At 32.6% G+C, this 16196-nt stretch overlaps 1 protein-coding gene across 2 annotated transcripts in view; it reads right to left on the bottom strand.

Annotated features, from left to right (window-relative positions):
- Positions 1-485: 485 nt before the first annotated feature.
- The window catches only part of LOC140437038 (uncharacterized), a 390144-nt gene continuing 374433 nt past the window's right edge, over positions 486-16196 (bottom strand). For both annotated transcript variants that reach the window (XM_072526272.1, XM_072526271.1), the window contains exons 4-5: positions 14669-14908; positions 486-6360 (exon numbers count right to left, since the gene is read on the bottom strand). In XM_072526272.1, the coding sequence (XP_072382373.1) occupies positions 6038-6360; positions 14669-14908 (563 nt within the window). In that variant the 3' untranslated portion in view covers positions 486-6037. The remainder of the gene's footprint in view (positions 6361-14668; positions 14909-16196) is intronic.

Raw genomic sequence — 16196 nt, 5'->3', positions numbered from 1 at the left:
CTAAATCTGTGCCTTCTACAATTTTCAAAGCAAGCAGACGATGAATGGCCAACATAAAGAATCTAAAATTGCATTCCACGACATATCGATTCATCTGGACAAGAACCTTTCGTGAACTAGTTTCTTATACTCAAAATACGAGTAAATAAAGATATAGAAAAGACAGTTAAGATTTGATTTCGCGTATAGTGCCTCTGCAATTCGCTTATACGTATTTCGTCCTAGCAGGACTCATCAGAGCGACTGGGTAGAAGTCCTGAACGTGAAATCAAATCTTTTCCGTTGAAGGAAGTGCTAATAAAATAGTAAGAAAAATAGAAATCCGAAGATTTCTAGGTATTCGAAACCAAAATTTCAGATTTTTGTCTAAATCTGTATCTTCCACAATTTTCAAACCAAGCAAACGATGAATGCAAGCAGAATAAATATATATATATATATATATATATATATATATATATATATATATATATATATATATATATATATATATAAGTTGGGAAGAACTTAGTATCCTACCTCCACAAGTCTTGTAATTACATAGACGAGCTATAATATTAAAAAGTTATTGACATTTTTCATATATTAAAAATATTAGATTTGATAAAACCATACTACAAACCTGTCGTTTCATTGATATAGTAAAAATATAAAGACCAATGGATTCTAAACATATGCATAAAATTATTAAATTTACAATATAATAAATGTCTACCAACTTGAAGGCAGTTTTGAAAATACAGGGCTGTAGGTTTATATCGAATTACTTCTATTACAAATTATTGGAATATTGCCAATATTCAAAATATACAGAAACTATTTCATATTAATTTTCACTAAACATAAATAATACAATAGATGGTTGATATACATAGGTACCAGAATAAATTCACGTTAATGGTATTACTAACATTAATAGCAACAAATAATTATAAAGCAAGACCTAATTACAGTATTTTCGTTCATTAATAATAATTGATCCTCAACAAAGTATTTTGTTACATTATTGCTTTGAGAATGTGTTAAGTATCTTGCATTTCAAACTAGAGCTTTCAGTTTTATATCCTGTCATATCATGATATTTGTGATATCAGAGTCTTCGGTTTGTCCCTTGCTTGGATTTTCCGGTTGGCAACATCGATCTTCTCAGCATCCTGTGTTAACCTGTTTATCCACCTCATCTTTGGTCTGCCCCACTTTGATGTTAAAATCTTTTTCATGTTCGGTTCCGTGGTCCGGTCTACAGTCTGACCAAATTCACTTAGTATTTGAGATTTGGATGCGCACTGGTGTTGACGTTCGGTAAACCGGAATTTTCTGGATTTTATTTTGGTAACGGCTCGCCAAGTAAAATATCTGCACGGTGTGTACATTCGTTTCCTGTCTCGCTTACGAGGTCTATGGTTCCGTTCTCTTTGTGCGCATCTCAAATATAAAGTGAATTTGGTCACTTTTTTGTCCCATTCACTACAAACGGTTTCGCTTGATTATATTGGTAATATATTTTCCACCAAACTTATGCTTGTAGATTATTCTGCAGTTTAAGGTCATATATGTACACCTCCATTGACAATTAGATCTGCGTCAACATTTCCAGCTCTCGTATTTGTGATAGTCGGCATGCATTTAGTTTTATTTTGATTTATATGTAATCCTATTCGTTCTGCTGCTGCTACTAGCTCGATTAGGATTTCCGTGGTTCTCGCGCTGGTTCTTATTATAATGTCCACGTCATCAGCTTATGCTAAAATTTGGACTGATCTGGTAAATACAGTTCCTTTGCTATCTTAATAAGCATCTCTTACGACTTTTTTAAGGCCTGTAGGTATGTATTTTAAGTGGGGTTAATGAGTCGTTCTGAATTTTTATTGATATTTTCTTTGGATAAGACGAATTAATTAAGTTATTTCCGTTTAACTAAATACTTAGGTTGAAAATCAGCAGAAAAATATTAAAATAGTGTTAAGTTAATATTTGGTGAAAATCTGACAAGATAAAAGAAAAAGATAAGATAATATTCAAAAATGCAAAATATTGTTCCTTAAAACAAAATAGCTTTGTAGAAGTCTTTATAAGTTTTAGAAAAATTCATAGATATCATTTAGGTTTAGTGAATGAAAATAATGACATTTTGAATTGCACATATATAACAATTACGCTAGTGGAATGTTTAATACATTGTTTATAAATTAAATGTTTATACAATATCTACAATAAACCTTTTTGAGACATTTAAATAGTAAGTATAAATGAACTCTACAATTATAAGTACACATACATTGGCAAGATGATGTCGATAAGAGTACCTATGCAGAAACCTTTATTTTCATATAAGGTGTATTGGACATATTTAAATATAAAACTATAGTTATAGATTGTTTCTTAAATTTGGAGACAGAGTTAGTTATTTTCATCAAGTTTTGAGTTCTCTAATTGTCGTTATTGATGCATTTTAATTATCTTTGATTTTATTACTCCGATTATTCTTTATTTTATCGATTTTGATAACTAGAGATATTAAGCAACCGATAAAAACAGTGGAATAAAGTAGAAGACAGACCACTGAAAATAACAAGATATCGTTTTACAATGGAATAATGATCAGTAAGACGATTATGAACGATAATTTTCCGCTTTTCGATTATTTTTTGAATCTCAGTTATTCTTAATATCCTTGTATATTTATTATTTTAACGATGAAATTATTAGCTAGAGAGATTTATTTGTTGTCATGATTACGATGCTATGGTGAAATGTGTGGCATTAATGAAGACTAGAATCATAATTTATTATTCTTTTTTTGCTATAGTTTTGTATTGCTGACATGTCACAATTAAATAAACTATCCCTAAAAAAACTGTTGAGTAAATAAAGTAGACTCAGGCGCATAACGTACACGAATAACTCAGCAGTAAAGATTAAGTCAAAAGAAGGAACTTGTTGTTTTTCCAGTATTTTAAAATTAACTTTTTTGGCTTAGTACTACTAAAACAGTTTATTTTGAAATATATTTTTGACAGCGCCTTTTAATTTGGAAGAAGAAATATTAACAATAAAGAATTTATTACTAACAACTTATGTGTTTTTTTCCATAAAAGTTTTAGACAAATATTTTGAAGACGCGTTATTAAACTTACAGTATTACAGAATTATAATGAATGTAAAGTATAAATATTTTTCATTTAATAAAGTTTCTGCATACCACAAAAGTGTTTAAAATATCTCAGAATATTATACTATATGTGATAAAATTATATAATGTCCTGAAGCAAGTCTACATATATCGTAAATATATAAGATGTTCTTATTTAACTCAAAAAAAAAATTACGGTTTGAAATTAATTTAATGATTATTAAACAGGAGACAGAGTGAATAAGCAATGTTATGGTTGGGTATCTAATTAGTCATTATTTTGGTTTTCGCGATGTTTACATTTAAACCTACATTTTGTGTAGCCACAACGAGTTCCTGCACCTTGCCATTCCTGGATCGTCATCTATTATGACTATATCATTAGCGAAACGTAAGTTGTTTAGACGTTCTGCATCTATTTTTATTCCCTTTGTCAGCCAATCCAAATTCTTAAAAGCACATTCCAGCATCGTATTAACAAGCTTATGTGACATTGGGTCTCCTTGTCTAATCCCCGCTCTATTTTTATGCAATTACTATTAGTATGTAATTTGCTGTTGCCTGTAGGTATATATTGTATAATAATTTTGTATACCTATAATCTAGCCTGCATTCTCTAAGCGCCTGTAGTATTTTGCTTAGCTCAACTCTGTCAAAGGCTCCATGTAAATTGATAAATATTAATACTAGAGGTTTATCGTATTCCACTACTTTCTGTATTAGGGTTTTTATGCTTTGCAAATGGTCATTAGTTTCGAAAGTTTTTCGGAATCCAGCCTATTCTCTTTCCACTTAACTATTATTCGCGTAAACAACTGAGGAGGCTAATTGGTCTGTAATTCTTTAAATTTGCTTTGTCTTCTGCTTTATTTAATACAATCATAGTAGCGTTATTCCAGTCTGTTGGAATATTGCCGTTGTAAAGGCAGATATTGAAAAGTAGTTAAATTTTTTCAAGTAATATATATCTCCTCCAATTTTTAGTGCTTCTGACACTATTTCATCTTTGCCTGAGATTCGATTATTTTTATTTTCTTCAGAGCCTATTTCATTTCTGATTTTCTTATATCGGACAATAAATCTGATTTTAATTTTTTACTGTAGTTGGAGGCTGCGGATTGTTATCTTTTTTTTATCTATACAGCTCTGTGTAGAACTCTTCTTCTATTGTTAATATTTCATCTCTGTTCGTATTTTCTCCTCCAACTCTATTTCTTAGTTTGTTAATTTCCATTTTTCCCTTTTGCACACTCCTTCTCAAAACTTTCATGTCCTCATTTTGCTCTATTATTTGTTTAGTTTTTCCTTCTTTGTAGATTCTTATGTCTTTGGAACCCTTGAATATTAGTTGGTTTTGTCCATTTCTATGGTTGTTTTTTATTTATCATTTTAAGTTTTTCTTTTTCGATCGATATCGTTATTTTCGCTGTTAATAACCTATGATCACTGCCTGTACAAAACTGGTTTAACACATTTACGTCTTAAATAATTCTTTTTTGTTTGTTAAAAAATAGTCAATTTCGTTCCTTGTATTTCCATCAGGGCTCTGCCATGCATATCTTCTTTGTTGTCCTTGTCTTTTTAAAGAAGCTGTTCATTTGATAGAGATTGTTTTCCAAGAAAAGTTAACAGCTGTTTGCCTCTATCATTTCTGCCTTCGCTTCCAAAATTTCCCAATATTATTTTAGAGAGGTTTTCCTTAGTGCCTATTTTGGTGTTAAAGATGCCACCTATTATAAGAAGTGGCCAGGATATTCCTTGATTGTACAGGATATTTGATCATAGAATATTTTAACTTCTTAGTCTGGATGTCCTGTAGTAGGGTCGTACACTTGATTGATCTTTAGGATATTTCACAAGGATTTGACACAAGTTTAGATGCTTAGGAATAGCACTAAATGACAAGTAGAATCAGATATAAAAATAAAAACAGAAATGGTACACGGCAAAAACATATACTCCAACTGGAAGCAAATTATCTACAACCGAAAACTAAGCTTAGACGTCCGAAATAGAGTTATTAAATGTTAAGCCACTAAAATTAAATTCATGAGAAATCTAGAAGCCTTTGAAATATGGCTATAGTGCAGAATGCTCAGCATATCATAGTCACAAAATATAACGAATCAAGCAGTACTAAACAACATAAATAGATATCTATAATTAATATTGCTCCATTGCAGAATGCTAAGATCACAACAAATAACAAATCAAATAGTACTAAACGACATAAACAGATATCTAGAATTAAAAGCAACGATTAAGAAAAATAAAGACTTAGTACCTAGACGACATAATGAGTTATGGCAAATATAACTTGCTAAGGCTAATAATTGAAGGCAGTATAGGCGTAAGTAGAAGAGTAATCATCAGATCACATCAGACCTTGAACGAATGTTCAAAAATTACTAAGAGCGGCATAGAATAGGAAAGATTTTGATGTAATGATCGTACATCTAATAATGTATTTCACCAGAAGAAGAAGAAGCGTGTTTTACCACATAGAGTTGTTATTTTTTACTTAATATACATTTCTATATCATATTCAATGGAGCACTTGTATTCAACAATGGAACATATTTTCACTCAAAAGAGCTTTACTTTTATAACTAACTGAAACCATAGTTTTAAAATAAGGTAATTTTATAATATTTTCGTAATATTTTCTCCGTTTATTAAAATTGATTTTATAGTTCAAACATTGCATATTTTATCACACAGTAAAAATAAAATTAAAATAAAGTTACAAAAATATATCTGGTTTACTTACTTTGTACAAAGATAAACATTTTCTGTCATCACAGTTTCTAGTTGCGCCCTACATTGTTTAAAATAATATTTATAACATTCAACATCTGTCACATACTTTGTACTGAATTTTTCTAAACATAATTTTAGTACTTGTCAAACATAGTCCGATGGTACACTGTTACTACTTTCACTAATAGCAGCTAGCCTTTGCACCGGTCTTCTGAGTTCGCAAGAACCAGGACTGGGGTCCCATGGAGGCATGGTTACTAAACCAACTATTTCGTAGGCTCGTTCTGGCACTGTAGTTGTGGAGAGGTCTGAGTAGTAGGCACTGCTGGGGGCGCTGGAAATGGGAGCATCGGGATCCGTATAAGCAGAGTTCTGATAGGCTGGACTGTTGCTATCACGTTCATTGTCTTCACACTCGCTTTCTCTGTCAAGCTCGGCGTAAAGACCTTCGCCTACGCTATTGTATCCTAAAATTCAATATAAAAAATAAGAACAACTACATAGATATAATCAAGCAACTGTGACTAAATATTTATATACAGTTGATTAGGATTAGATTTTTATTTTTTTCGAATTTTTTTTTAACGAAAACTGAAAAAACAATTATATAGCGTAGTAGTGATAATGAACTACAATGATAAACTTATATAAAATAAATAGAAAAGAATTGCAAGGATTTTTTTGGTAACCAGAGAAAAGGGGAGAAAAAAATTACTTATTCAAATACCTCTTGAGAACAACTCTCAAAATGTAAATTAAACTCTTTATTATATCCTTTTTCATATTTCTGTATAGATTTTTCTGTTAAAAAATAAAAGCAGAGCGCATCTCAATAATTTACTCATCCCCCTTATATAAATCACAGATGTGATAATACCCACATCAAAAATGTTTAAGCAACACCACTATTATTCCACTTTTTTCAATAAAAACTTAAGCACTTTTTTGTTAATATTTAACATTCGATTTTACAACTTGTTCTTTATAAATCAAGGTACGCTCCCAGAAGTCATTTATTTTCTCACAAATAAAATATACAAAACGTACTGTTAGTTTATACCGGGTGTTTTTTTAGAGATATAGAAATTTAAGTTAGCAAAATTTTTTTAACTGGCGTCCATTTTGACAACTGTCAACTGATTTATGTTTAGTTTAGTTTGTCATTTCATCATGAATAGACTGACGCCTGAACAACGCTTTCAAATTATGCAAATTTATTTCGAAAATCATGGTTCTGTTCGAAATACCTATCGCGCACTACATTCATTTTATGGTCAACATAATCGTCCATTAGAGCAATTAATTCGATTTAGAAGACCATAAAATGTTTTAGCACCATGTTTACTTAAATGATAGTAAGCATCCACAGAGACGTCGTGTAGCAATGGGCCCAAAACGAGATTGCCGTTGATCCCGATTTTCATAAGCGAATTTTGTTTAGCGATGAAGCTCATTTTTGGTTGAATGGCTACGTCAACAAACAAAACTTCCGTATTTGGAGTGAAGATAATCCTTAAGTGTATGTTGGAAAACCATTACATCCAGAACTAAGTTTTTGGTGTGCTTTATGAGCTGGCAGAATCATTGGTCTGTACTTCTTCAAAAACGATGCTGCCCAGAACGTTACAGTTAATGGTGACAACTATAGAGCCATGATTACTAACTTTTTGTTTCATTTCTCAATTGAACAACCATGATCTGCACGAGCTGTGGTTTCAGCAAAACGCAATTCGTGCCACAATTGTTTTAGTGAAAGAAGTGATTGGTAACCGCATAATTTCACGTTTTGGACCCGTTAATTGACCATAAGATCGTGCAACTTAATACCGCTAGACGATTTTATGTGGGGATATATATGTGAAGTGGCTATTCTACGCCGATAAGTCTGAAAATATTGACCACTTGGAGGACAACATTCGCTGCGTTATTGCTGATATACGGCCACAAATGTTGGAAAAAGTCATCGAAAATTGGACCTCCAGATTGGACTACGTCAGAGCCAGCTGTGGCGGTCATATGCCAGAAATCATTATAATGCCAAAAGATTATCTTTCGAATAAACTTAATTTCATGTCAATTTAAACAAATCATCTTTATTTTATTCCATTTTACAGTTCTATACCACTAAAAAAAACACCGTTTACTTTGAGTGTATGCATACCTGCTAGCTTAGACCAACGGGCAATACATCCTACCAGGTGGTAAAGGTAGGTAAAAACAGTTTTAACTTTTCTTAAAGTCTCAGCATTCAAAAAATATTAGATGAATTCCCATCTTGGCACCAAAAGGACATTTTAATTTCTAAAAATGATACGACCCGTTCACCGTGCTTGGAAGGGCACTTAAAGACGTCGGTCCCCATGGGCTAGTGTGCATCGATACTACTTCAAACAGGGTTAATGATACAATTGGTGCCGGAACCTGTTCGAAGGATCTCCCCGGTAAGAATACCACGATACTACTTAAAGTCTCAGTGCATATTTTTACGTATGTTTAAAAAAAATGTTAAAAATTAATGACTAATACTGCCAGACTTATTTTGTTTGCGGTAACTTTTACCAGACTCTTTAAAGCTTCCAAAAAACAAATAATGTAACTTTACTTATATTGTCACTCTTGATTTTTATATATGATACTCAGTTAACTAATCCAATAATTTTTGTAAGCAAACAGACCAATCGGAAGGGCCAAACATTCCCGCAGACGCACACAAAAGCTTGCGATATGTATACAATAGTACTTACTTTTCTCAAAGTCCAAGTGCTTATGTTTACGTATGCTTTAGAAAATATTAAAAATTAATGATTAATACTGCCAAAACAAAATTTATGACGATTTCCAAAACACAACAACAAGACATTTTAAACATAAGAGGGGTTCCAATAGAAAAAGTAAAAAAATACAGATATCCTGGTACAATTATTAATGAAAATAACGAGTATACAGAAGAAATAAAAATAAGAATTGGACAAGCTAGAGCAACATTTAATAGGATGAGAAAAGTATTATGCAGTAGAGACCTTAGTTTGCAACTCAAAATAAGAATATTACGTTCATATGTGTTTTTGGTGCTGCTGTATGGGGTGGAGTCCTGGACCTTAGAGAAAGAGGTGAGCGATTGACTTGAAGCATTCGAGATGTGGACCTAACGAAGAATATTAAAAATAAGTTAGTAACAAATGTTGAGGTCCTCAGAAAGATGACAAAGGAAATGGAAATCATGAATACGATTAAAATAAGAAAGTTACACAATATCTCGGCCACGTTATGAGAGGGGATAAATATGTGTTGCTACAAACCATAATGCAGGGAAAAATACAGGGAAAACAAAGTATTGGAAGAAGACCCATCTCCTGGCTCAACAATCTGAGAAAGTGGTATAATTGCAGTTCCGTCGACTTGTTGAGAGCTGCAATCTCAAAAGTGAAAATAGCTGTGATGATTACCAACCTCCTTAGAGGAGACGGTACCTTTCGTCGGCGGGAACTTTTACTTTTAATTATTGGATTAGTTAGAGAATATAAGTATATATGTGTGGTTGGAAATAGGACTGCGGATTACTGGATCTATTCGCCTAACCAATTTTTATTATTTGAAATCGTGAATTTCTGCACTTTGTAATTTTTGTTTTACATTTTTAATATCCTTTACTAAAGGACATTTTTACAAGTTCTTATTTTTGTTTTTAGTTTTTGTTTGTTGTTGTTTTGTTTTAATTTTTTTTTAATTTCTTTAATTTTCTTTAATTTTTGTTAGAGATTATAAGTAAAGATATACATTCTTTTATGGAAGCCTTAAGCGTCTGGTAAAAGTTACCGCCAACAAAATGAGCCTGGCAGTATTAATAATTAATTTTTTATATTTTCTAAAACATATGTAAAAATAAGCAATAAGATACTTTAAGAAAAGTAAGTACTGTAAGTAATGTATATACATATAGCGATTTTTTTGTGTGCGTTTGGCGGAATGTCTGGCCCTTCCAATTAGTGTGGATTCTTACAATCATCATTGCATTAGTTCCGTGAATATAATATAAAAAAATCAAGAGTGAAAATATTATTAAAGTTACTTTACAAAAGTTATCTAAATCTCAATAAGTCTGGCAGTATTAATTATTAATTTTTAACACTATTTTACACAGGTAAAATACCATCAAACTGGCTAAAATCAACATTCGTAACATGACCAAATGTCTAAAAAATCCAATGCCTCATCATGCAGTGACTATAGAATATTAAGCTTAATGTCTCAGGTCCTTAAAGCTTTTCTCAGAATCATCCATACAAGAATTTACAAGAAATGTGATGTTCAGATCAATGACACTTAATTCGGATTTCGAAACGGATGGGGAACACAAGAAGCTCTTTTTGCTTTAAATGTCTAAACATAACGATGCAGAGACATGATATAGATGTATATACATGTTTTATTGGTTATCGAAAGGCATTTGATTGCATTAACCTTCAAAAGATCATCGAAATTCTGGAATTGAATAAGACTTGCAAATTATCTCAGAACCATATTGGCAACAATTGAAATAGAGCACACAACATCCGAAGATATACGAATCCAACAAATGATGCGACAAGGTTGCGTCTTATCACCGTTAATATTTAATCTATATGTGGAATCTATATTCAGAGAAGCATTGGACGAGGTCCAAGTGAAATCGTGATTAACGGAACCAGCGTAGACTGTACTAATAGCAAGCAACGCACAAGAACTATAAAATATAATAAATGCGGTAGTTCGTCATAGCAAAATGTTCGGTTTACATCTAAACGTTTCCAAAACTAAAATTGTAGTATTTTAAAAGATACCACTAAACGTACATTTGTATGCCAAGGGAGAAACAATAGAACAGCTAACTTCCATAAAATATTTGGGAGCAAATATCAACAGCCAGGGTAACCCAAAAAAAAATAAATACTATCAAGAATCGAACAAGCGAGAAAAACACTCATCAACATAAAACATTTTTTACAAGATCAAATCTTAGTCTTGAGCTCAGAATCCGAATGATCAGATGTTAGACATTTTTGATGAGTTTATCTAAATCGGAACTGCAGCTCAGAAATAAGAATCAGATTTAGCCACTTAAAAATCTAAAAATATTTCACTTAAGATTGGGTATAACTATTCCCATTCCATCCTTCTACATGTGAATTTGATCTTCTTTTTGTGGTACCGCACCCAATTCGGGTGTCAGCTGTTTATTTTTGCATAAATCTATCTTATACATACATAGGTAAGTATATGCACATATACGGGACCGACAGTTTACATTGATTCCAAAAGACTAAGTAAAGAGGAGCTTCACTTAACTTAACTTCGTAGGTTGGTTTTGCATTTGAAGAGGTGACTTTGAATACTTTTTGCTTTTCTGTTTGTAGTGAGCATCGAAAACATATCATTTGACCACATGGGCGGATACGCTCACTTATCAACTACCTAAGCTGATTTCGACTTCAACAGACTTAGAATAAATTCTTTGAAATATATATTACAAGTATCCACTACCTATATAAAAAAGATTGAACTCATATTATTTATACAATATAAAGTATTAAAAGAAATACTTAACAGAAATAGAGAGGTATTCTCAAAAGAAGTTGAACAACTTGAAATAATCTTTTGTAAGTGATTCTTGGTACCTATAGGGAAAATATTCCAGACCAGTGCTAAAAAGGTTAAAGATTATTCAAAACTTCTACTCGCTACGAAAAAATAATCATAATCACAAGTGTTCGCTGCTCACTCAGATATTATCTCTGTAAAATGGACAAAGGAAACAGAGCAATATGTATATTATGCGAAAATGCAGATGAAAATGTAGAAGTAGGTATAAATCTTTCTAAAACTAAAACGTATGTCTAGAATACATATAAAAGATCATTTAGGTAGTAGTGTGGAAACGTCTATGAATAACCTCTTTGAAATCTACAAATTTAAGAGTTATTGTTACTTAAAGATTTCAAACAATTTCCTAAAACAATTAAAAGAGAGTAAAAAGGCATACATATAAGTATTGGATTATAACAATACCCAATAAACTCACAGATACAGAAGTGTCTATTACTACTACTTTTTAATTTCCACTCATCAATATTCTTGTCTTCTTGTATGCCTTGTGACCAAGAAATTTTCGTTTAAATTTGCAGTGACAGTTGTGTACTATAAGTGAAAACAGAGAGTATACAGCATATTCCAGTTTATATTATTGTGGAAGTTGATATATTTTGTTTTTCGAGATATTTTATTTATGTTTGTCATATCAGACAAACAATATTATAACGAATAAGAAAAAATATAAGGCTTAATAGTCCCGTTGACTGATATTACGGCTTGCGTACATTGTTTTTTGACATTAGGGAGGATTTCCACACAAACAGAATCGTTAATTTTAAATTTTTAGAAAATGGATTTAACAGGAATTACATTCTTCTCGCCCAGAAGTCGATCAGAGGAAGCTCGCTCACGTGATAATAATCGAAAAACCAGGGGAAAATGACACATTTCCCTAGAATTATAGGCCGATATAGATTATTTTCAGCAATAAGCAAAATTGCAGAGCGGATCATAATAGCTAGACTAAAACAAGAATCAGAAGAAATCGGAACAATACCTGAAGCACAGTTCGGATTCAGATCCGAACACTCATGTGAACTTCCGGTACTGCGTCTAGCAGAATATATCACAAAAGGGTTTAATGAAAAGAAATATACAGCAGCCGCCTTTCTAGATGTCAGTAAACCATTCGACAGAGTCTGAAACGAAGGCCTGCTGTATAAAATGAACCAGTATGGTTATAGTGAGGCAATGATATGTCTGCTCTCGTTATACCTAGCCGACAGGAGGTTTAGAGTTCGGATAGGGCCAATCTGTCCAAAGCTGGAGCCATGGAGGCTGGTGTGCCACAGGAAGCGTTGTTGTCGCCGTATCTATACACCATATACACAGCAGACACCACAACCGAACCCAAATAGTTGCTAAGTCTATACGCAGACGATACAGTGACAGTTGTTAGCAGTACCAACCCAGACACGTACTAGCTACAAGACACGTACAAAGGGCACTTAACGAACTACAAGATTGGTGTGTACAGTGGAAGATAGCTGTCAACCCTGACAAAACACAGGCCGTCATGTACCAATAAAGAAGAGGCGGACCAAATGGGGTTCTATCCCTATTCGATACGCAAGTCGAATGGTGAAACAAGCCAAATATCTAGGAGTAACGTTGGACCTTAAAAGCTGACCTTTTCAGAACACGTGAAACAAACGGCCCCGAAAGCTAAAATAATTAGAAGTCAACTCTCATCATTAATAGGTCGGAAGAATAAACTGAGGTTTAAAACAAAGGTTAGGATGGCAAACTGTATAATTTTACCAACACTCACATACGCCTCGGCAGCATTGAGACACACTTGCAAAACGAACAGAAACAATATACAAATAGTACAGAACCATATGATTAGAGAGGCTCTGAATATACCTAAATACATTTTATTAATGTACGTATTTAGGGACTTAGAACAAAAAAAAACTTTGAGAACAATGGACGAAAAAGCACAGGCGATTTTTAACGATCTCAGGAACCATCCTAGTAAGTATTACGTATTAAGAAAGTTGACAGACTATGACAAAAAGTCCAGTACATAGGCGGCCCACACAGCAGCTAGCTGGATATAGAGAAGAGTCCGAAAAACAGTGAAGAAATAATAACCACGCAGCAGTCGAATGTACGCAGTCACAGAAGACCCAAAAAATACCATATCCTTATATTTAATTTCTTTTACTTTAAGTAATTTTTATTTTGAATACTAATAACCTTCTGTTACAGCAGCCATGCAGCACCAATACAATACAAAAAAGTAGAGTGAATGCTGATCAGCAGCACAGGCAGAAGAGCCGTTCAGGCAAAAGACCCTTTAGGTAGGTCAAAAGGACCAAGGTCGCGTAATCGAGGTCACGTACCGACAAACGTGACGAGAACAAAAATTATTTTGCCAATTCGGCGGCTGAGTGACTATGAGCATTTAGGAAAACATGAGTAATAAAGGTGCTGTTTTACCGAATGATAACAAAATATCATAAATTTTTTTTTCTATAAATCCAGCAGATACATTATATTATAAATGAGCTTTCCACTTTTAATTGTAGAAGTTTCCTGACAATTATTTTAATAGATTGCGCCGTACATTTTAAGCACTCAACGAAAATGTGGTCTAGATTTCCGATTTTGTTACAGAACTCGCAAATATCGCTCTGGAGTATTTTGATCTTATGCAAATATGCTGGATAACATGCATGACCAAATTTCATTTTACTGATAGGCGTACATTGCTAAACATAAGTCTCCATTAAAAGTTTTTATTTACACAGTAGTTAGTTGCTAGTTTAATGATACTCTATTATCGTCCATTCAACATATAAGTGGCCTTTTTGTGATGCACTTGTTTGTTCTTGATCTTTATTCTATCAGTTTTTATGTTTGTTTTCAGAGTATCTACTATTAAATTATTCAGGAGTACTATTACTACTTTAATACCAATGACCATTAATACATTTTAGCGCGTTTATTCTTTCTATGGTTTCTAAATTTCAAATGTACAAACTAGGCTGATAGCGTCAACGCCAAATATTATCCGAAAAAAAAAGGACCAGAAGACCAACAAGTATAGTCCAGTATAATAGTGGAACTAATTCTAAAGAGTAATAATCTAATAATCAATAATTAAAATAGAAAATACTATAAATTTATAACTTTACTTACCATCTTCCATATGTGTATAATGATTTTCTGCTGGTAAAGTTGGGGGTGTGTTTAAAGGAGAAGGGGAACTCACGTTTCTTCTAGACAGCCACGACCACACCCCATTATTCGCATTTTGAATGTTTGGAAGGTTCGGAAAAGTCGGGGGTGTAATAGTACTTATTTCCTTATCGTCGGGGATACTGATGGGTGGCCGTTGGGCGACTACCCTTTGATTTAGTGCTACACCTCGTTCTGATTCTGTAAAAATACAGTTCGGAATTAAAGAAGTGGTTAAAAGTAAACAGATTTTATACTATACAAACTTGATCAAGAAATTCTTCATAAATACACCATACCTATTATTCTATTTTAATGTAATAATCGATGCTGCAATATTTTTCTTTATTACGCTTTCAATATCTCCAGGAATCACAGCTTTTTGTACTTTTCATTTTCTGTACATAGTGTTCTTCCTTATCTAGTACTAAACTGAGAGCATATTGCTCTCTAAATCCTCGCCATTGTTCACGCCATATTTTTTTTTTCGATTGTATTTCACATTATCTTGATGCTATTTTTTCATATTCGCTTTGTTAATTGTAAGTATTTACTTTTACTCTTATTTAAGATTTTTATGATAATTTTCGAATTCAACCTTTATTACTTTTACTATTCTCATCATACCTTTTCAGTACTCTTAACGTTGATCTGTTATGTAGGCGTTTAAGCGATTTAACACGTTCTAATTTTTTTTATACCTTTTAAGTTCAATTTTCGGAATAAATTCTTATAATGGAGATGTGCAAGTGCTTGGAGCTTTTGAGAGTTTGAAGCTTCTCATATAGGTGGTTTGACATGTTCTTATGCTTTTATAGGTTTATAAGTTCCTTTTTCAGTACATCTAATTCATTCTTTTTAAGACTGGCGGATTGTTGCCCCCATGGTTGATTATCCCCCCATCTCTTGCGTGGTCGGCTAATACTTCTATCACTTGGTGATTTCTCCCTTGCTATTTTAAGAACTCTTGTATCCGCCAATATACTGATGTGCTTGTTCCATTCTTTTTCTGTTTAGTTTCCACTCGTTTATACCCTATATGTTACGCCATATAGAGTTATTAAGGCATCCTGCTAATCTATTTGCTCTTTATACCTGATCTCGTACTTCTTTCTCAACGTCTCGATAGGTAGACATTTTAATTTCCAGGTATTTTGTTTTCAATACTACCATTTCAATGGTACTTAACTCCACTGACTTCCAATTTATAGCTTATTGGCTCGTTACTGATTACTATTATTCTAGTTTTCTGAGATGAAATTGTCATTTTAAATTTTATTGCTCTTCTGTTAAATCTGCGACCTAGACTTTAAAGGCTATCTTTAGACTATCAATATTGGCTATCAAAATTGCATCGTCTGCGTAATAGATAATTTTAATTTCATTGTTCCCCATTCTGTATCCTCTTCTTTTGTTGACGCTGTTTATGACTTCATCCATGATTAGATTGAATAGCTAAAGCTTATTTCATTACTCGTGTCTATAGATT

The sequence above is a fragment of the Diabrotica undecimpunctata genome, chromosome 3 (genome assembly GCF_040954645.1).
Source record: "Diabrotica undecimpunctata isolate CICGRU chromosome 3, icDiaUnde3, whole genome shotgun sequence".
Taxonomy (NCBI): Eukaryota; Metazoa; Arthropoda; class Insecta; order Coleoptera; family Chrysomelidae; genus Diabrotica; species Diabrotica undecimpunctata.
Note: the sequence above shows the minus strand (reverse complement) of the source record. Positions and strands in the feature narration are given on the sequence as shown.